Raw genomic sequence first — 21,418 nt, 5'->3', positions numbered from 1 at the left:
TGTCGATCAAAACCTCGACGACATCGACGAAACTCGAGAAAAATTCATAGCGCTCAGTTAAAATCCATCTTGAAGAAGATGGGCGCCATCTGCAATCTGGTCGACGTCGTTCTCTTCGTCTTCTTCCTCATCATCGCCGCCGCAGTGCCGCTCCTCGACGCGCAGACCTGCCTCCCGCAGCACCTCTTTCCGCCGTCCCTGTTGGAGCTCAAGAGCTGGTACACGCAAAACTACGGCGATTATTTGGTCGCCGAAAAGCCGCATTTCTTCGTCGGGCTTATCTGGCTGGAGCTCGTTTTCCAGTGGCCGCTCGCTCTCGCGTCTCTCTACGGCATTGTAGCGGGGAAGCCTTGGTTGAGCACCACCTGTTTGATATATGGCGCTTCCACATTGACTTCCATGGTAAGAAAAAAAAAATCCTTTTTTTAGTCTTTTTTTAATGAATTTGCTGAAATGAGGATAAGAGAAAATGTGTTGCTTTGTGTGTGTGTGTGTGTGTTTTAATTGAGAATTATTGGTTGGGTCCCTGGAAATGCACAAATATTCAGAATAATTTTTTGTACGATGATTGATGACATTTTGAAAAAAAAAATTAGGATTTATTTAAGCTAGTTTTGTTTGATTCTATCTCATTGAAATGGTGAGATTAGAGAAATCCTACTTTTAAGGATAAAAATACTTAATTATGCATCTTATCAATCATGCAAAGTAAACGCTTCCTTAATGTGTTTATAGGCAATTAACTCCTTTTTTATATTTCCATTTTCTTAGATTAAGATAATATGCTTATTCCATTGATCAAGGATTATCAATGAGAAGTCATGAAGACTTATGATGCTATGAATGATGTGTGTTGCTTTAGGTTGTTTGGTGATGTGATTGTGCCATGATGATTTTGTAAGCATTTCTTGCTCTGATCAAGGCTTAGTATAATCAAAGAAAAAATGTTCCCATTGTGTGTTGGCTGAAATGGATAAGCTGCATTTATGTTTTCTGTTTCTTGTTGATATTACTTATTGATTTGCTACAACTTTGTTTAGGAAGTGGAGCTTTATTAACTTAGTTATTGTTGTCTAATTGGCCCTAAATTTCTATTCAATGTTGATCTATCTTTAAATTTGGAAAAGGGAAAAGAGTCCTATGCACACTTCTTGTTTCTTCCAACAAATAGGCAAATTGTTGAAGCATTTTTATGTCAAATAAAACCTTTAGGGGGTCATTTGCTTTTGAAGATTAACCTAAATCAGAATTTTAGGATATCTCTTGGCCCTTGAAATTTTTATCATTTGAGCTAATTTTACTTGATTCATATCATGTGAAAGGGTGAGATTGAAGAAATCTCAGTGATGTGTATTTTATAAGTCATGGAAAGTAAAACACACCCTAAAAAATCTCAATGAGAGAAAATATATATTTTTACCATTCTTTTCATCATTTTCACATGTTTACTATGATAGAAAATTTTCTCAGGGCAGGGTGGAATATTTTCTGGAGCAGTTCCTTTTCACTTATTTTCTCTCTAATGTAGGATAATATTATCTTTGGGTTGTAGCGTGAAAATATTTCCCAACATTTTCCAACTAGATATTTAAATTACCATTCACGATCAGCAGCTACGTTTCATGCTTGCTTGAGAACGTGCGTGCAAATCTTGCTTCGTGTGTGTATATGCTGCAGTACGATGGAATAAATGTCCGTTTCTGAACTGAATTTTACTTGATCGCAGGTTGCAATACTAGCGGAGATGAAGCTGTCCGAACGAGCTTCTGATAAGCTCTTGAACATGTATTTGCCGTTTTTGGGGTTTGCGGCTTTAGCTGTGCTGCGTGGTTTGTTCGGTCACTCAGAGAAGAGCGTGACAATCGGGAGACGACCACTTATGAGGAAAAAGAGGGCTTGAGATTAAGATTGTGTGCTCTTCTTTAAAATGGCTGAGAGTTTTTAGTTCTGACCACTGCATTGTGAAACAGATTCCCTCTTGATTCTTGATTCTTAATTCTTGATTTTGCAGTTTTTGGCTGGGAGTGTGGGAATCATGCTCATGAGACTTGAGATCTTGTTTTCTGATATCTTTTCAAATAATAAGTTGAATTTGCTCCCGCCATTTTGAGAAATGAGAGTTTTTAGTTTTGAAGTCATTGTGAAACAGATTCCCTCTTGATTCTTGATTCTTGATTTTGCAGTTTTTGGCTGGGAGTGTAGGGAATCATGCTCATGAGACTTGAGATCTTGTTTTCTGATAATTTTTCAAATAATAAGTTGACTTTCTTCCCACCATTTTCAGAAATGAGGTTTGCTATTTAGTTGATTATGAATTTAGGGTTATTAGCATGTAAATACACGAACTTTTTATATTTTCTGAAATTTAACATGACTTTTATTTTTAGCCCACAAATACACGAACTTGGCATTTTTTCTGATTTTTGACGTCGACAAGAAAAAATTCTAATTTACAAGCTAATAACCCATGAATTTATGATGTTATTTGATCAAGTTGCTATTTTTTTTCTCACATGATATGAATGGTTCTAGTTCTCTCTCTCTCTCATTGATGTAATGTTTGATTGTGATGCTCCTTTCTTGATGACTATTTGATGGTTAAAGATTAATAAGAAAAGGGAAGTCATCGTCAAAATTTAAAACGGACGTAACTTTTTTAACCAGGCTCGGAATGATAATAAGACTTAATTTGTCATTTTCGTTAATTGATGAAAATATATTCTAACCTATTTTTAGTAATGATTTGGCTAATTTGTGGGCATCTTTCTCCATTCACTAACTTAATTAATTTTTTACACTTTTTTTAATTTATGGACCCACTTACTAAATACCCTCCCTTAGGTCTTATTTTCGTAGACGGAGGGAGTAATTATTAATTAAGTGCACTCTATTTTTTACAACAGGGGCTTTATAGTAATCATCGCTTTTATTCATATCAATTTTATTTGGAACAATTGTCACCTTTATTAATAATAATTATCATTTTTCCTTGAATGTGTGATAAGGAAAAAACTCTGTATAAGTTTTTGTCAAAAATATCTAGTTTGGTTGAGTTTAAAGTTTAGGCTATTAAAAAAAATAAAAAAATAGTTAAAAATAATATTTTGATCAAGTGTTGCTGGCAACAGGTGCAGCTACTAAGCCCACAGCTCCATCAAAATTTTGAACCACAAATGCAAATTTGCTACAAGAAAAAAGACAAACACATAGTCGCATCAGACATTTCACCACCTGAATTTAATGGTATTTATATATTTTGAAATGAATTTTTTTTCTTCTTTTTTAAAAACATGATTAAATTAAGGTTCTTGTGTCCAAATAGTAATTTATACGCTCGTGCAGTAACTTATAAATGGTGGTGAGATTTTTGGGAAAATATTTACTTAGAATAAGAAGAGCATTAGTATTAGTTAATGATTGCTTTAGTTTTATTGATATAGAAATTTCTCCACCGTCAATTCAAAATTTCTTGCATGGCCTAATCACTACAAAAAAAATTTAAATTTAACTACGGAAGTTTCCGTAGCAAACAAAGATTAACGACAGAAATTTCAAATTCCACGACGGAATAACAGGAGTCGCGTTTTGCTTGGTCGTATTGTTCACCCATGACGGAAATTTTTTAAAATTAATAGATTTCCGTTGGTAAACTGTCATTATTTAACTACGGAAATAATTCCGTAGTCAAATTTAGTAGTTAATTTAATGTTTTCTTGTAGTGAATCTTATTCTTAAATATAAAAATATAATTTTACTTTTTTATTTTTAAAATCTTAACTCCATCCCTATATATAAGATATTTTGGCATCAATTAATGGTGTAAGGAAAGTAAGAACAAAAAATTGACGAGCTCTTGAATAATAACCGTAAGTTTTTTTTTTTTTTTTTGTAAAGTCGCGTTTGTCACATCAATGAAACATATGTACAAACAATTCAGCGCAGTATCAAATTGATTGAAAGCGCCAAATGAAGGTGTAGCGATTTTGCAGTTTCCTTTATTGGAACACTATTTATATTTTCTTTTTCCTTTTGCAAGTTGTGTTTGATCAAACAGTTGTTCATGTTCAAGTGTCAACGTTCCAAATCTCGACATCGTTACGATATTACTCCCTTCGTCCCGCTTTAATAATTTACAATATTTTTATATATATATCAAGAAAATATCATTAATGGTTTTTGAAAAATGTAATTTATATATAATTTGCATTTTTCAATTCAAAATTTTATTGAGTAAATTGATGTGAATTAGTATTTTGTATTTTTTTATTATTTATATTTATTTATTTAAATCTGTCGTTTAGTTTCGATGTCCGTCGTGCATCACACGAATGTGCATGTACTAGTTATCCAAATAAATAGACAAATATGCTTAATCGATATTTTAGTAGTAAAAATCTAATAAAAAAGAAAATCAAACTATTGAATAAGGATTTACATATATGGAACATGAGGGTTTAAGAAATGATTTTTTTTTTTTTTTAATACACCAAACTCGAGGAAAATAATGAAAACGACATTAACGATGGAGAAGCCAAAGATCTTGAGTACTTTATATAGTGACAAAAATTCCAACGGCCATTATTTATGCAACGTGAAAGCTGGATCCCAAGATTTCAATAATGGATTCAAGAAATATTATTTTATTTTATTTCATTTCAAACTAATTTTATTTTGCTAGTCAAAAACACATTTGTATGATTTCTCTTCCTACTTGTCGCTATTCCCATTTTCATTTTCAAGAAACATGTGATGCTTAACAATTTATGTCAATAAATTTGTCATTTATTTTCGTTTGTACGATCGATGTGTTCGACTCTTCTCCATCGTCAATTTATAATTTAGGGTGGAAAATATTTATAAAAATACGATTTCGAGGCCATGAAAAACAGATGTTGCTTCTAATTTTTTTTTTAGCTTTTGAAGTTTACTCAATGCTCGACAGCCATTTTTTTTACCTCAAAATATGAACTAGAAATATGAATATTTATATATCTACATAAATAATAACTTACCCTTGTATTTATTACGCTTGACTCACTATTTTGCACTATAGTCTATAGGTGGCCGATTTGAAAATTAAATAAAACTTATGTAATGAGTTAATTATAGTTTATAACCTGAGTTTTTAGAATTTTCCAATTTACAGCTTCATCTAAATTTTTATATATATATATAGCTTGAAATTTTGGGATGATATTGTTTAAAAATAGCCCGAACAAAAGTTTCCAGTGCCAAACGTCTGGCTCAAATAATAAATTAAATGAAGTGGATTTCATTTTCTTTATTATCTGAGTTAGATTTTTGATATCGGAAAATTTTAAAGTCTTCAGGTCATTAGACTCATTACACATAACAGGGGTGCGTATACCGTAGTTGTAAAATTTTCAGTGACAAAATGATGGATAAGAAAAAATAAGAAAATATTGTTCTTTTCTATTTTTTTTTAGCATATGTTTACTAAAGACAGAAAGATGAGAAAATGTTGGAAAAATATTTTCACACTCATACGGTCATACCCACCCTAGGTTAATATTATCCAACATTGGAAAGAAAAATAGTGAAAATAAGCTGCCCGATGAAATATATTTCATTCTGCTCGAGAAAACTTTCCATTGGTAAACATATGAATTGGACGTGAAAAATGAGTGAAAATATACTTTTTCTTTCATTTTCCATCAAAGTAAAAACAGCTACTCAATTAGCCTCAAGTCGAACCTGAAAAAACTCCAAGACCATATGTTATCACCAACCAAATTAGGTAAACATAGAAGGAGGCATACCAATACAAGTCCATACCAATACAAGTCCAACTTGGTTATTCAAAATCAAAATCTACAATAAATCCAAACCTCCAAAAATTGGACATTTCCAACGAAGCTACAACCAAATTGCATACAAATTCACCCCTCCTTGCCTTTGCCTCTTCCAACCTGTTGATAGGCGGTAGATAAACCCCAACCCTAACCTACCCGAGAGGCCGGCCTCCGCGTCGGGCGTGTGGGCCCCACGACGCCCCGGCCGCCGCCCTCTATATAAACATACCTAACCATTTTGTAGTCCAAAACTCACCCGAGCTCCTCTACTAGTAGTAGTAACGCACCAAATCAAATAAAAAAAAAATCTCTACTATTACTACTACTAGTTTATTACAACACACCTAAAAACAAATGGCTTTCTCACCAAATCAATCCTACACAACCGCAAACCTACTCAAGAAATCCCTTTTCCTCCCCAAACCTCAAGCTCTCCAAACATTGTACCATCCGAAGAGAAATGTGCACCTCCACAAGCCGTTGCACATCTCGGCCGCCACGGGGTTCGCCTCCGTGGCCGGGCCCGAGGACTCCTCCCCGAGAGCCGGGGCGGCCCGGTGCAACGCCTACGAGGCCCGGTCGCAGCCCGTCCCGATCAGCATTGAGTTCGACCGGGAGGGCGCCGCGCAGAAGCTCAAGATCGGCGCCTACTTCGCCACGTGGTGGGCGCTGAACGTGGTCTTCAACATCTACAACAAGAAAGTGCTCAATGCCTTCCCATTCCCGTGGCTGACGTCGACGCTGTCGCTCGCCGCCGGCTCCCTCCTCATGCTCGCCACGTGGGCCTCGAGGATCGCCCCGGCCCCCGACACGGACCTCGATTTCTGGAAAGCTCTTTTCCCAGTAAGTATGAATATTTTATTTTAGTCCACTATTAGTGGGAACTTTTAAGTAATTAAATAATTGGTGTCTCGCTTCGTGTCCCATTATAAAAATGGGAATAAACTTTTTTAAATAACCGACTGTGTGCGCTGCAGGTTGCTGTCGCGCACACAATAGGCCACGTGGCTGCCACCGTCAGCATGTCGAAGGTCGCGGTTTCTTTCACTCACATTATTAAGAGCGGCGAACCTGCTTTCACCGTTCTAGTGTCGAGGTTTATGCTCGGAGAGGCGTTCTCGTTGCCGGTCTACCTTTCCCTATTGCCGATTATCGGCGGCTGCGCCCTTTCCGCCGCCACGGAGCTCAATTTCAATCTCACCGGTAAGAACTCGACACGTGTCTCCCAATGCTTTATTAATAAAATAAAATAAGTTAAATACAAGATTGAAAGTAAAATAATTAATGATCCATAATTTTTGAAAATGCAGGTTTTATGGGAGCAATGTTGTCAAATTTGGCATTTGTGTTTAGGAACATATTTTCAAAGAGAGGAATGAATGGAAAATCAGTTGGAGGAATGAATTACTATGCTTGTCTCTCAATTATGTCTCTTTTCATTCTCACTCCTTTTGCTATTGCTGTGGAGGGCCCTCAGTTATGGGCTGTTGGTTGGGAAAAGGCAGTCTCTCAAATTGGACCTAATTTCATATGGTAATTAATTATCTCAATTTTTCTCTTTTTAATCCAACTTTTACTATTATTATTCGAGGAATATTGTGTGAGACCATCTTATCCTAAGACGGGTCAAGATTCGGATCCAAATTCATATATCCATGCGATATTTGCTATTGCAAGTACACCGTAAAAATTCAATTTTACCTTTTCGAAGCTACTCTCTCCGTTCCCATTATTGTTGACCTTCTTTTAGGCACGAGTATTTACAAGAATAAGAGTACGTAGGGCCATATTGTTTGTAGTGTAAAATTATTATCCAGAATAGAAACAAGCTAAGGAAAATAGGCCAATAATAATGGGACAGAGATATAACTATCTGAAGCATGGATTGGATGTTGTCATGAGATATATAGCAATATCTTCTCTTTGTCAACTTCTCATTGTCACACATATATGTATATATATAGTGTGTGTGTGTGTGTGTTTTTGTCCCAAGACTAATAATATGTGGCTGGTGTGAAATTAAAACTGCAGGTGGGTGGTGGCTCAGAGTGTGTTTTACCATCTATACAATCAAGTTTCATACATGTCTCTAAATGAGATATCTCCATTGACATTTAGCATTGGCAACACAATGAAGAGGATTTCAGTGATAGTAGCCTCCATCATCATCTTCAACACTCCTCTTCAGCCAATCAATGCTCTTGGTGCTGCCATTGCAATCTCTGGCACTTTCCTCTATTCTCAGGTACTAGCATTTGCACCTCGTGCAATGCACGAGAAACGTTTTTAAATTTTTATAAAATTGATACCAATTCAATTATCATATTTATAAATATAATAAAAAATTCATTTTAATTGAAGTATATTTGAGCTGAATATTGAAAAAATAAAAAAAATAAAGAAGAATTAATTACAATAATAAATTGCCACTCAATTTTGAAATCAGAGTTTAAAATTGATTTCAAACTGAAATCTTGGCTTTTTAATATCGTATAAATATTAAAAATAAAAAAGTAAGTGTGTTATATGTTCTAAGCTTTCTTTTTCTTTTTTCTTTTTTTTTTAGAAAATGAATTTCCCCTTTTTAATTAGTTTAGGACAAAAAATCTTGTCTAATTTGAATGTAACATGTGAGTGAACAAGTTGTCACATGTTGTCATTCTTTTGCCCCATCACTTTGACCCCACTCACCAAATCTACTACCCAATATAGAATATCAAAGAATGGATCTAAATTTAATTCCACGGCTGAAAAAAATTGTTAAAAGAAAATAAATCACCAATTTTGACCTATTTTACAATTTGAGTGAAAATTTTCAAGAAAATGACATCGTTTCAACACTTTAAAATTGTGAGGATGTTAGAATTAGAAAGTTGAGTTACACTATTGAATAATTTTACCAGTGGTCTCAAAATTGCAAAATGGAATAAAAAAATCGGAAAGTTAACCATAAAAATGACTGAAAATAGGAATAACTTTCAGAAATTATGTCTTTACTTTTTAGGAAGAAATAATAAATTTCACTCTAACAATATATATTTTTTTAATCCTGTTGTGCAGGCTAAGCAGTGATCAAGGAGAATTTTTTTTGCGATGGAGAGAAGCATGTTCAAGTATATTTAACAACGAATAACAATATATAAAAATTTAAAAAAAAAAAAAAAAAGTTAAACGCAATTAATGAAGATGATGCTGCTGGAGTTTATGAAAAATCGTTAGTAGAGATGACAAAATGCGATCGTTCATGATTTTGAGCGCGCGTTTTTTAAAATAATATTAGGTAGTTTAGTACTAATGTACATGAGAAATATAATAAGATTAATCTATAATTATTCTTTATTTATTAGATTAGTGGTGTTTCATTATCTATTCCAATTGTGGAATTGTATCGTGTTATTTCATTTACAAATAAACACATTATTTAGTTCTCAATATTTTTTAGTTTTTTTAAAATATACGTAAATGATTTTTATTTTCCCTGTGAAGACTCGAGTCTCTGACCTATTGATTAGAGGAAAAACGTCTTACCAATTCAGTTGTCTTTTTTTTTATCTTTAATTTTATCTTTTTTAATTGGATCCCTATACTTTGATTGATTAAGATCAACTTTATTTACTTTAATTTTAATTAAAATTTAGGTAGCACAAGTAAGGACCTAATTTTTACTGATGATGAAGCGCAATCTGTTGGTAAGACCTAATTTTTACTGACGATGAAGCGCAATTTGTTGGTAAGACGCTTCTCCTTCAACTAATAAGTCGGGGGTTCGAGTCATCTAGAGAGCTAAGGTATGAGTGTGTTTTCCCTTTTTCTGAGTAATACAATTTTTTTTTAAAAAAAAACAGGACCTAATTTTTATGAGTAGCAATAATTATTAGAGCGATACTATTTGTTGCACTATTCTTTTGTTATTTTCTTTTCTTTTCTTTTATGAATTTGTTATAATAATTACAATAAATTTCACTTGTTAATCAAGAACAAATTAATTAAAAAATATTTTTTAAAATATTAATTTTTGTTGTATAATAGAATATACCACGGGAGATGAAACTGAAATTCTACATTATTTTAGTATTAAAGTTGTTGTATAATAGTGCACAATATTGGAGATGAAAGGAGTTGAAGTTATATACCGACACCAAACAAGACGATGAGACACAGTCTGTTAGTAAAACGTTTCTCCTCCAACCAATAGATCAGAGGTTCGAATCACCTAGAAGGTTAGAGTATGAATGTGTTTTTCCTTTCGTTGGGTAATAACAATTTAATATATATATCAACCAAACGAATACAATGAATGAATAAATAAATAAAACTAAAAACTTTAAAATCAAAGAGAACAAATAAAATTTTCAAAAGAAATAAAAAATAAAATTTTTGTCTACATGGAAGCCAATATTTCTCTCATTTCTGGGACACCTGGGACGTTCTCTGCTGGATATACCTTAGCTACTAATTGAGCAAACACAGTGTATTTTTCAAGAAACTCAGTCTGCAAAATAATTCAGCACCATCAATTAGACATTCACAAAACAAAATCTTGTATATTTTGAATGGTGAAAGATAATTTTTTTCAAGGGTAATTGTGCATAAACACACGAACTTTCCACAAATTCTGGTTTTGCACATAAACTGAAACTTTTGCCTCCAAATATACAAATTGTCAATTATTCTGATTTTTCGCACAGTTGTCAATTGTTTTCATATTAATGCTGAGATGAACGCCTGAAGTGTTTAGATGGCTTAAACGGCCAATGAACAAAATCACGATGGCATCAATTCGCTACTTCAGCTAGCCACAACAGAATTATTTCGTCGAAAATAGATAACCAGAACAACTAAATGTTCGTGTATTTTGAGGCAGAATTTTTAGTTCAAGTTCAAAAACCATAATTGGGTAAAAGTTGGTGTATTTAAGCACAATTACTCATTTTTCAACGTTAAAAACATTGTGTAAATTCCATACTACAAACAAATACCTTGCACTTGTCCCATAATGAAGGCAGCAATTCCTCAGAGGAGGTCAAATTCTTCTGCATTTTCTTGTACATTGCAGCGACGGACTTGTCAACCTACAAACACAAAACAGTCTCGAAAAAGCATCGACCATACCTGGAGATAGGATAGTAGCTCGACTTACCCCGGATAAATTTGATTTTATGACCTTTCGGAGGTCAGATTTCGACACCCCAAGTTGGAAAGGTATCTGCAGTTCGTGTTGTACTTTTAGGTCAAGAAAGATATAACACAAAATTGTGGTGATCAAATCCTCTACTTTTAAGGGCAAACTAACCTCTTCTGTGTTGATATTGGTGATCAAATCCTCTACTTTACGCGCGAAATTGAAAAGGCGTTCAAATTGCTGCATTTTGAGAAAGTAATAATGTATGGATGTGTTCTTTTTTATTATAAATTTATCATGAGAATAGGAAGTTAAAAAAAAAAAACAATCTCTTTAAATTATTCATTTCTTTTCCTTTGAGAATTTCACCCATTCTTATTCATCTTCTTCACCCCAATGACGGATAATATTATCCTTCTATTTTTGGTGTAATAATATTATCCCTCCTTAGTGAAAAATGACGAAATTCTCAGGGGAAAAAAATGAGGAATTTAAAGGGATAAACTTATTGTATCCCTCATTTTCTCATAATAAATTTACAACCATAGAGAACACCTTAAATGAAATAAAATTCATGAACAAAGTAATGTAAAATGTGGGAGAGAACACTTACATAGTATATGATTGTAGTTATAAAGCGCGAACAAGCTTGTTCGTAAGCTTCACTTGCTTGATGGTAGAATTTCGCTAAAGTGGGAACAACGTTGGCCAGCTCATAAACGCTGTGGAAAGTAAAACTAAGGGTCATAAACCAAAAAACGAAGCAGAGAAAAAGCTGATAATACCTATTTTGAAATGCTGCATAATTTTCTAAGAGCAAAACATCTGCATATTTTGCATCCGCTTGAGCAATTTTATCCAACGTCACGAACATTATGGTAACCTGCCAGTTATGTTGTTCAAACATCTCCAAAAACTGAGAAGGAAAAGAAAAAAACATTATCTGATCAACCACACACGAGTTTTGTGTAAGCCTGATCAACCAAATCCCTCGACTGCCCTTGGACGTACTGCTCCATACGAGTGGCAAGAACAGCAAACCTGTTCACAAGGTAGATCCAATAAATTTGTTTACAAGAAGAGCACTAAATATAAAGCATGGTGAAGCCACAATACAAGCTAGATTAGATTCAATGTAAACACATGAATGACCGTATTTGTTAATGTAGTGACCACGAATAGATAAATATGGTAAAATCCACGAATAAGGCTATTCATGTGTGACATTTATTTATTCATGAATTTTATTGGTTTATTCGTTATTGTCATTTCTCACAAAAGATAACCATTTTCGTTAAGAAAAACTTGACGGGCCCCAAAGCCTGGTCAGCCCAGTGGGCTTCTGGACGAGCTTTTTTAGGCCTGGTGATTTTCGGACCTTTATCATTCTAGCTCAACTCAACCCCTAAATTCGTGTACTCGGGTCCATCGGGCCGGGCCAAGTTTGACACTACTAAGCAATATATACATTATAAGTCAACTTTACCTTGGTATATATGACAAGACTCCCACCTGTCGAAGATTCTTCTCATTTCTTTCAATCTGGTGGCAAATATCATCAACAAACTGCGATACAATATATAACAGATTATGCCATCAAAACTAGTATTCAGAAAACATTCATATATAATTTATAGCCATTTAGAAACTGAGCTGATTTATTCAATACTCACTCGACTAAACAACATAGAGATTCTGCCCTCCATGTCGTCAAGTAAAATATGCACGAACCCCGCTTGGTCAAATTTCTTATCGGAAAGATAACGCTCAGTAGTCCCGTGCATAGATATACAACGAAGAGGATCGATCTTATAAGCCCAGTCAATCAAACCAAAGAACTCTTCCTAAAAATGGTTGAACACAAAAGGCATTGAAAACATATATATGGTGTGATTGATTAAAGTAAACCATGCAGAACTCGAATCCGATTATACCTGCAAGCCATCGAGGAGATCCTGAAGCGATTCATTCAATGCCGCCATATCCACTGTTTGCTTACCTGTAAAACCAATGGGATGACTTTGATTCAATCAGTTGAAGCAAGAACATTAAAAGTTAACAGAATCGTCTTTACCCGCATTTCCCCTGTCAGCGACATTACTATTTTGATTTTCATCATCGACAGGAACAGGAGGCGGGAGTTCGAAGCACATGAATTGTGCAAAGAATGAACACTGAGTAAATTTTACGTATGAACATGCAACTTGTCAGGAAAGGAAAGGAAATCGGAAAGCATGAACACAAGATAATTTGATGGTAACCTCATCGGCAAGGACCGGAATGAAAACCGTGAGCATTAATGTGTAGACTTCAGATATAGTAGAAGTGTCTTCGCAAGTACTTGAATTAGGATTTAAAGCACCATCAAGCCATACAATTGGATTCCTCGGTAATAATGCACTAGCACGAAGCTCGATTGCAAACTCACGAGCCTGTCATGGAGATGTGAAACCAATTCTTCACACACAAGCTGAATACTAAACTCTCAAGAAAATAAAAGTAGAGCAATCAAATTAATTCTAGGAAATCATCTGTTCATTCATTTTACTTATAAAGTTTTTAATATTGGTTTTGCATTACAATATACAAAGGTATAATGCATAAGTAGATTCTTTTTTACATTTTTTGTTACTTTTGGCAAAATAAAGGACTCATTATCATGGCACTAATTACTCAGAACATCGTCTATTCTCTCACCTCCCGCTTTAGAAGCATGTTCATGGAGCTACAATACGCTCTCCGTAAAGGAACCAAGAAATTTTTGTCCAGACCCTGTTCTTTACAAAAGAGAGATATACGAATATCAGAAATATTGAGCCAAAAAAGATTACACAACATCAACAAAGTTCGTTGCCATTACTTATCATTTCACCTTCAGGTGTTGCAAAAGGCGAGCATATGTCCTACTTTTATACCGCAGATCTGCATGATCAGGTTTCTTCAGTTGCCCAACCTATTAAAATCACCACAAAAAAAAGAATATAATTAATGAAATACGACTCTCTAATCACTGTCAATTAGAAATCAGTCTTCATAGCAGTACCTGAGAGAAATAGTTCTTATCATTTAACATGAAATCCACCAAACCCGTAAAATACTTCTTCAAGAATTCACATGCTCTTCTAGCATATGTGCTTTTCATATTTTCGAGTTCTTCATGCTTCTCTCTAACCTGTAAAGAATTTTTCCCACTATCACTAGTAAGAGAAATAATATTCATATCTAATACATGAAGCCGGCCTACCAAATTCATACAAATATCGTCTAATTAACCTTTTATTTCTAAACCATGAATTCTAAAATTTTAATTCTATAAATTTGTATGATGCCAAAATTGTTGATATTGAGTGAATATACAAAAAGATATTTAAGGAGCTCTTGTAGTCCTTGAATATTTAAGGAAATAACCAATGTGTTTGTAGAAAAAACTATCGATGAAAATCATAAGTGAAGAAGTAAGGCATATGGTCCACATACAGCTCTCATTTTTGCAAAGCAAGGATCCAAGTTGGGCACTTCGAGAGACGATAAAGCACTTCCTAGCCACTCACATGATTCCATGTTGTCAAACATGCTTGCTTCGTCAAATGATCCCCCCATTAGACATGCCGCATACTGCATTTTAAGAAAAACCAAATTAAAAACCAAAATTCCGAGTGTAGGACAAACGAAAATAGATTTCAACATAAAGTTTCTTTCACAAAAATTCATAAAGAAAATGGAAAGACCTCAGAAGGCATACGCAGCTTTTCAAGAAGCTTGTCGAGTTCCTCAACTAAGGCTTTGTTGTTCACTGACTGCATTTCGAGCCTGTTATTACCCGTTTCAATCTGCACAAAGCCACCAAGGATGGTAATTAATTGATGTAGATTAAAAACTACAGTACTATTTAGATGAAATCAAATTGAAGTGTCTAGAGATCTATACCGACTCAATGTCCTCTCTCATGTGCCTTAGTTTGACATTGAACATGCATAACCATTCATCCATATCCTCCACACAATTACTAGCTACCTCAAGGCCATGCAGCACCTGCAGAAACAGCAAATATGATTAGTGCATAATACAGATATTAATCCTACTTGGAATACACAGACACCTCCCAAATAGAAAAGAACTACTTGATGTATCAAGGACTCGTTCTCCATGATTGCATGAACATTTGCAGCTTCTAAAGCTTGAAGCTCCCGCTTCAACCGCTCAGAAAACGCCTCTGCTTCACCAATACCCATGACATAACTGCATTTTGTCCGATTCTCGGTCACAATATCATCAAGTTAAAAAATTATGGGGCTTAATTATAAATGAATACAAATTGGTATGCAACAAAAGCTGATGTTGGTAGTGTAGAAAGCAACATTGCACAGATCCACAACAACTCAAGTTGACTCATGTAACCTTCTCTTAATATGACTTTCCAAAATTTTGCTATGAGGGATATTTCACAAACCATTTGGATAGATTCTACAAATCCACCAAGAAAGTGTGAGGTTTTTTTTAAAATATAAGTACATACGTGCCTAGGAGAGCTTCCATGTCCTCTTCTTCAGCTTGAGACACTAGTTCCTTTTCGACTGTCACTTGCATGTCAGTTTCCGTGATGACAACGGGATCAAGCCCTCCTTCTTGAAAGCTTGTTTGTTGCGGCTTAGGAATTGCTTGTGTATTTTGCTATAGAAGATATAAAACATTCACAAAATTAATATTGGTGTGGACAGGGTGGCAAATTAAGATTATGAATAGATAGACACAACCATATGAACATAAAAGTTGAGAACAAATACAGTATAAGTTAACACTATACATATCCTATAGAAAAAATGCAAATCAAAATCATTAATTGATTATTATTGAATTAAGAAGACTTTTAATTTTAGCAACTCTTATTAAAAAACTAAGGTGCAGAGATAGATGGATCATATGAAAAATTCACCTTCGCCCAAAGAGCCATCTCTACAATGTCTATGCCAACAACTTTAGGAAGATCACCCGAATCCCTGCAGATATTTAAGATGGAAAGCAGAATTCGGTTCCTACAACACAAAATCATCATCTTAGAGAGATTATTTATAAGGCAATAATCATATGTGGCCTTCTAAACTTCATTATCTTTGCCACTTTGCCTCCCCAATTTCATCTTTTTTATAAGTACAACATACTCAACTTTGAGTTGATCATTGCGTGCTTTTCCATCAAGAGTTCATTTTTTTGCATTTTTAATGGCAACAAAAACATGAAATGTAGTCAAAGTTGCATATATAATAGAATAAATAAAATAAGATAATACATATGATTTTTACCTAATAGTAGAAAAGGAAAAAGGTTGAAATGAAATTAAATAGAAGGAAAAAAAACAGAGTCAAGGAGGCGAAAGCCAAATGAAAAAGTTTGGAGGCATACATATAATTTTTCCCTAATAGCAAGAATTCACAGCATACCTGTCATCAACGTTGCGCATCATCCACTGAGGCGGGGCAACACTTTGATTTCTTAGGTTATCGAAACCCTTCATGAAAACATCTCTATTGATCATTAATGTAAATGTGCATACAATGTAAGAAACTTTCTTAGAGTGTCATACGACATATTTGGTGATAAACTACCACAAAGATAGAAATGAGTTACCAGCGTGAAAGTACATCCACTCGGGTCGTTGGATACAACTTCCACTTTCGAAAGATGCTTCAACTTGTAGAATTTGTCAGCCTATATACGTCGAGAAAACATCATAGTATAAGGTACATGGGATCTATTATTAAATGTTCATACTTGAACACATAATCCAATGAGATATCAAGCTACTATAACAATCGAGCTCATTTACCTCAAGAACACCTCCAGACGAATATTTCATGACACGGAGAAAAGCTTTCGACTTTTTACCTTTTGTCTTTACTGCAGGCAATCATGAGGAAGTATTAGCAACTCAATCAAAAATCTGTTAGGATTCAATGATATCTTCTGCTCTATGTGCTGCTTCTTGGATTTGACTTTCCAAACTTTCTATGTTTTTGGGGAGTGAAGAGCTTTCAAGAATCTGTCTTTTGATATATTCGCAATCAAAAGCAGACCAGTTCGCATTCCATAGAAAATTAGCCTACATAGTTTGAAGGCATTTTAACATCATGCAATCAAACTGTGTTTGAAAACAGAGGGCTTTCAAAATTGAGCTGATGAAACGCACAAAATTCAGAAGGATCACAATTTCCACGCTCGATTCTAGAACCCAAAATCAACAAATTTGTGAGAAAGCAAAAATGCAGCTCTAAATCATCCACACGCACACATTTCACGTGATTTTTACACGGAAACAGAGCATCAGATATTAAATTACAAACATCGGTAAATCAACATTTTACCTGAGATTGCGAGAACGCGAGGCTTGGCCATGCTGCCGCGCCCCAATTTGCCGGCTTTGTTCCACATGACGTTTGTCTTGGCCACCCTCATCGACAACACGACGTTCTGCTTGGTTCCCTCGATCGCCGCCTCGCAGGCGCGGCGGAGCTCCTCGTCGTCGGCGCTCGATTTCGCCATCTCTTCTCTCCGGCGGTTGGGATAGTGTGATTCGGTGTGTGCTTTGCGGTTGGGAATCTAAGCTTACGGTGAAATTAATTAATTTTCTCAGATCCTACAAATTGTTAGTATAAAATAGACTACTAATATTTTATTTATTTTTGTATAGATTTAGATTATAGAGTCATACAGCATAGATGTTGGTATATTAAACTCACTTAATTTCGGGCTACAATAATCTCGAGCAATCGAACGTCTCCAAAGACGTTCGATTGCTCGAGATTATTGTAGCCCGAAATTACTCAAGATTGAGTTAGCCCGAAATAATTCAAAATTAATTATGTCATAGAGATAAGCCAAAACTCGTGAGCTGTGATTAATATTATGTGACAATATCTCAATATTAAATATCGAATTGTATATGTCTATTTGAACAAGATATATATTATAAAACTAATTCTATGTAATCCTACAAATCGAATAGCTCCTAAATCTGATCTCCGCCAACATAAAACTAATATAAAATATTCTCAAGACAATTCAGTCTCAAATAATATTGAATTAATTTAATCTAGCACTCAATTTATCTATCATTCTTAATGAGCTTCATATTTTGATAGTAAATTTTCAGTGAAGAACGAAGAAATATTAAATTCAATCTCAAATAATATCGAACTAATTTAATACCGCGCGGATTCAACTATCATTCCTAAATCCTAATGAATTCCATATCTTAATAGTAAATTTTTTGGTGAATAAAGAAATATTCTTCAACTTCCCCTGTTTTCTATTTATAACTGTCTATTGTTCAAGAGTTCTGATATAAATATTGTTGTTGTATCAAATCCACATTCTTCTAATATCCAAGAGTTGACAATTAAAGAAAATAAATATATCTTATAATATTGAAGAATTCGATCTTCACAACGTTACAATACAAGAATAATACAGCCAAGAACCATAGATTATGAAAGAAAATCAACACATATTTTTTCCCTTATGGTATGGAAATGTTGATTACGCATACAAATACTATCACTACATAAATAAAGAGAGGGCCCAATATTTGCCCGCCAAAGCCACTTAACCAACAATATAAATATAAACCATATCACAAAATTGAAAACATTTTATTCCATTCAATCCCACAATCGATGGAGAGTATTTCTTCGAGCTTTCCCTTGTCTCATTTCGCATCCTTACATCCTCGATTTTGCTATTACGACACTGCCATCAGTAGAGACACTCGTTGCTCCGGACCTAGTCCAAGTCTCCTGAAACTGCTCCTCCGTCACTCCTGCAAAATTGACGTAATAAAATTTAAACTATCGTCTATAAAACACTCAACAGTCGATCGAAAGAAATGTAAAACAATATTAAGGATAATATCAATTGCCTTTTCCCATGGCCGCAGTCGAGGTAATCCCTCCCTGCACGGTGCGGAGCACCCTATCGTAGTAGTTTGCTCCAGACCACTTCTGATGAGCAAGTGTGTCGACACCGTGTTTCCGCTCCTCCCTTTGGATTTTCTCGACGTACGCTAGCATCCCCCGACGCGCGAAATCCTTAGCGAAGGTGTCGACGATTAGGGCATTGGCGTGGAAACCGGCGAGAGTAATGAACTGCCAACAATACCCTAGCTTGGCGATTTTCGGGATGAAGTCCACCATCTGCTCGTCCGTCATGCCCGACGCGTCCCAATTGAAAGACGGCGACAGATTGTAGGCCAACATAGTTTCCGGCTGCCTCGCCTTCACTCCACGCGCAAACTCCGTGCACTCAACCAGATCTGGACTTGATGTCTCCATCCAGATCAAGTCTGCGTGCGGGGCAAATGCCCAGCCACGGACAATGGCCGCATACACCGAGCCCTTAAATCTGTTGACACGACACAAAATACGATACGATTAAAAAAAAATTATTTCAATGTAACATTCAAAATTGTGCAAATTTTATTTAATTCTTTATACCTATAGAATCCTTCTCTGGTCCTAGGCAGATCCCAGTCCCAGAAAAGATTCCCCAAGCCGAGACGGGCCGCAATCTCGCGGCCCTGCTCGTTGGGGAGGCACTTGTCATAGCTAGAGTGGTTCATCCACTCATTCAACTTCCTCTGCTTCTCAGATTCGCCGATATTCATGGCGTTGATCGCGTCCACCACGCAGTCGAAGAACGTCTTCAGCCTCGCCATCGCCAGCCAGTTGTCCTCAATGGCCTGCAGCTCCGGCCCCGTCTTCCCGGCCGCCATCGCCTCCGACATCACGGTGGCCAGCGCCTTCCCGCGGAGGGCCGGGTTGGTGGCCCCGAGGATGAACTGGTGGTCCCTGGTGTCCACATTGGTCTGGATCAGCGTCGCCGCGACGGCGTCGGTCCGCGCCACGAGCACCGTCTCCACCCCCATCACGTCGAACTGCAGCCGCGCCGCCACGAGCCGGTTGATGTGCTCGCTCACCGCCACCAGCACCTTCCCGGCCATGTGGCCGCACTTCTTGGTGACCGAGGACTGGTCCTCGATGTGCACCCCGGCGGCGCCGCGCTCCACGAAGAGCTTGCACAGCTTGACGGTGGCGGTGGCGCCCCCGAACCCGGTGTCCCCGTCCGCGATGATCGGCTTGAGGTAGTCCACGAACGGGGTCCGGGCCCGCTCCTCGCGGCTCATGTTCATCCGCGCCTCCCGCTGCTTCCGGTCGTGGTACTGCTGCGCGAAGAAGAGGTGCTCCACCTTGTTCGGAACGGTGTCGTACGGGTAGTCCGCGAGGTCCGGGCCCGGCTCGTTCGTGCTCGTGTGGGTGGACGAGCACTGCCACCCCGACACGTAGATCGTGTCGAGGTGCTTCGCCATCATGGTTACCTGAAGACAACGAAGCGCAACTCAGTTATAATTAAAATCTCACTAATTACAATATCTTATGATATAGTAGTAAAATTTATTTATGTGACGATATCAAGCGTATGTGGATAATTGCATGGTTCGTCACCTGAACCGGGTCGAGAGACCCGAAGGTTCTAGAAGCGGTGCCGTCGGCTTGGTGCGTCTTGAGCGTGCGCCACAGCTTCTTCGCCAGCTCGTTGGAGGCGTAGCTCTGCCGGAGGTGGCCGCGCAGCGCCACCACGTCGCGGGCGGAGTAGGGGCGGCGCGTCAGCCTGAACCGCTCCGAGTTCCACCACGATTGCACCTCCGCCACTTCCGTTTCGAACCTCCCTTCCTCCTCCATAATCTGTTAATTTGCAGAAAATTTAATGACAAAACGAGATAAATATGTGAAAATTTAATTTGCAGAAATTCGAATATCTCACCATTGAAGGGACTGAGTAAGATGCAGCCATGATAGAACTCTGAATAAATTCTCGATTTTTTTTTTGTTTGTTTTCTTTTAAAGCTCTATACAATTTTATGTGCTAGAAGCCTAGAAGTAGAAGGGATTGATGGGGAATTGTTGAGGCTGATTGCTGCATTTATAAGCGGTTGAAGAGATAAGGGAAATTGCAAAACCCAATAAAAATTTAGACTTCATTTATTAAAAAAATTGTTAATTCTTATCTACAGTTTTAGAAGTATCCTATAATGATGAGTTTGTGTCTACGTGAGAGGAATTGTGGTCTGAATTGCTCGTTTATTTGTTGAGAGTGATGCGATTCTGTTGTTTGCACGACATTTTCAGTCCAAATTTGCAACTGACTGGTGAAGTCGGTTTCTAGTGTTTAATTTATTACAGTACTATTTTATTTTTTAATTGTGAAATTTAAAAATAGAATGTTGCAACTTTCAAAATTTCATGTAACTTTGGGACGAATAATATTTAATTATTCTCTCGACTATTGGATTTTTCAAAAATTTCATGCAAGTTCGGAGCGATTATGGCTGATTACACCAGAATACACGAACTTTAATCACTTTTTTCTTTTATTTACGAGTTTTAAAAATTAGTATATTTTAAGTTACGAACTTTGCAATTCGTTCAAACTT

At 36.3% G+C, this 21,418-nt stretch overlaps 4 protein-coding genes across 6 annotated transcripts; 2 read left to right on the top strand and 2 right to left on the bottom strand.

Moving 5' to 3' along the window:
• Positions 1 to 78: 78 nt before the first annotated feature.
• Positions 79 to 2,138, top strand: LOC131009316 (uncharacterized). Its single transcript, XM_057936615.1, has 2 exons — positions 79 to 402; positions 1,727 to 2,138. The coding sequence occupies exons 1-2, from the start codon at positions 79 to 81 to the stop codon at positions 1,898 to 1,900; spliced, it is 498 nt and encodes a 165-aa protein (XP_057792598.1). The 3' UTR covers positions 1,901 to 2,138.
• Positions 2,139 to 5,720: 3,582 nt separating this feature from the next.
• On the top strand, positions 5,721 to 9,245 carry LOC131009253 (glucose-6-phosphate/phosphate translocator 2, chloroplastic-like). Of its 2 annotated transcripts, XM_057936530.1 has the most exons (5): positions 5,721 to 6,656; positions 6,791 to 7,016; positions 7,124 to 7,346; positions 7,845 to 8,058; positions 8,874 to 9,245. In XM_057936530.1, exons 1-5 carry the CDS (start codon positions 6,168 to 6,170, stop codon positions 8,883 to 8,885), a joined length of 1,164 nt encoding a protein of 387 aa, XP_057792513.1. In that variant the 5' UTR covers positions 5,721 to 6,167; the 3' UTR covers positions 8,886 to 9,245. The 2 variants fall into 2 exon arrangements, with proteins under 2 accessions (XP_057792513.1, XP_057792512.1); XM_057936529.1 differs by having other exon boundaries at positions 7,845 to 9,245.
• On the bottom strand, positions 9,050 to 17,579 carry LOC131009198 (exocyst complex component SEC3A-like). Of its 2 annotated transcripts, XM_057936449.1 has the most exons (25): positions 17,295 to 17,579; positions 16,760 to 16,830; positions 16,561 to 16,641; positions 16,374 to 16,441; positions 15,869 to 15,968; positions 15,452 to 15,606; positions 15,057 to 15,174; positions 14,863 to 14,967; positions 14,664 to 14,765; positions 14,413 to 14,550; positions 13,979 to 14,107; positions 13,808 to 13,888; positions 13,633 to 13,707; positions 13,197 to 13,367; positions 13,010 to 13,109; positions 12,870 to 12,934; positions 12,609 to 12,779; positions 12,422 to 12,501; positions 11,895 to 11,976; positions 11,721 to 11,818; positions 11,549 to 11,657; positions 11,107 to 11,175; positions 10,954 to 11,019; positions 10,793 to 10,885; positions 9,050 to 10,305 (listed from the first exon to the last, which is right to left on the bottom strand). In XM_057936449.1, exons 1-25 carry the CDS (start codon positions 17,470 to 17,472, stop codon positions 10,195 to 10,197), a joined length of 2,616 nt encoding a protein of 871 aa, XP_057792432.1. In that variant the 5' UTR covers positions 17,473 to 17,579; the 3' UTR covers positions 9,050 to 10,194. The 2 variants fall into 2 exon arrangements, with proteins under 2 accessions (XP_057792432.1, XP_057792433.1); XM_057936450.1 differs by lacking the exon at positions 17,295 to 17,579 and having other exon boundaries at positions 16,374 to 16,457; positions 16,760 to 16,818.
• A 749-nt stretch (positions 17,580 to 18,328) lies between these two features.
• Positions 18,329 to 20,978, bottom strand: LOC131009210 (isocitrate lyase). Its single transcript, XM_057936465.1, has 5 exons — positions 20,749 to 20,978; positions 20,430 to 20,669; positions 19,422 to 20,302; positions 18,848 to 19,329; positions 18,329 to 18,748 (listed from the first exon to the last, which is right to left on the bottom strand). Exons 1-5 carry the CDS (start codon positions 20,776 to 20,778, stop codon positions 18,651 to 18,653), a joined length of 1,731 nt encoding a protein of 576 aa, XP_057792448.1. The 5' UTR covers positions 20,779 to 20,978; the 3' UTR covers positions 18,329 to 18,650.
• Positions 20,979 to 21,418: the final 440 nt, after the last annotated feature.

This window comes from Salvia miltiorrhiza, chromosome 2 (assembly GCF_028751815.1).
Source record: "Salvia miltiorrhiza cultivar Shanhuang (shh) chromosome 2, IMPLAD_Smil_shh, whole genome shotgun sequence".
NCBI classification, from domain to species: domain Eukaryota; kingdom Viridiplantae; phylum Streptophyta; class Magnoliopsida; order Lamiales; family Lamiaceae; genus Salvia; species Salvia miltiorrhiza.
Note: the sequence above shows the minus strand (reverse complement) of the source record. Positions and strands in the feature narration are given on the sequence as shown.

What these genes read in the sequence shown, in the direction of transcription:
- LOC131009210 (XM_057936465.1), bottom strand. Translation starts at nt 20,778, where the DNA reads ATGGCTGCATCTTACTCAGTCCCTTCAATG. An exon ending in GGTCTCTCGACCCGGTTCAG is followed by an intron (nt 20,303 to 20,429) that starts GTGACGAACCAT and finishes CGTTGTCTTCAG; the next exon opens with GTAACCATGATGGCGAAGCA. An exon ending in GACTGCGGCCATGGGAAAAG is followed by an intron (nt 18,749 to 18,847) that starts GCAATTGATATT and finishes TCAATTTTGCAG; the next exon opens with GAGTGACGGAGGAGCAGTTT.
- LOC131009198 (XM_057936449.1), bottom strand. Translation starts at nt 17,472, where the DNA reads ATGGCGAAATCGAGCGCCGACGACGAGGAGCTCCGCCGCGCCTGCGAG. An exon ending in GTGGATGTACTTTCACGCTG is followed by an intron (nt 16,442 to 16,560) that starts GTAACTCATTTC and finishes GTTTTCATGAAG; the next exon opens with GGTTTCGATAACCTAAGAAA. An exon ending in ATAAGAACTATTTCTCTCAG is followed by an intron (nt 13,889 to 13,978) that starts GTACTGCTATGA and finishes TGATTTTAATAG; the next exon opens with GTTGGGCAACTGAAGAAACC.
- LOC131009253 (XM_057936529.1), top strand. Translation starts at nt 6,168, where the DNA reads ATGGCTTTCTCACCAAATCAATCCTACACAACCGCAAACCTACTCAAG. An exon ending in GCTCAATTTCAATCTCACCG is followed by an intron (nt 7,017 to 7,123) that starts GTAAGAACTCGA and finishes TTGAAAATGCAG; the next exon opens with GTTTTATGGGAGCAATGTTG. An exon ending in ATTGGACCTAATTTCATATG is followed by an intron (nt 7,347 to 7,844) that starts GTAATTAATTAT and finishes TTAAAACTGCAG; the next exon opens with GTGGGTGGTGGCTCAGAGTG.
- LOC131009316 (XM_057936615.1), top strand. Translation starts at nt 79, where the DNA reads ATGGGCGCCATCTGCAATCTGGTCGACGTCGTTCTCTTCGTCTTCTTC. An exon ending in CTTCCACATTGACTTCCATG is followed by an intron (nt 403 to 1,726) that starts GTAAGAAAAAAA and finishes ACTTGATCGCAG; the next exon opens with GTTGCAATACTAGCGGAGAT.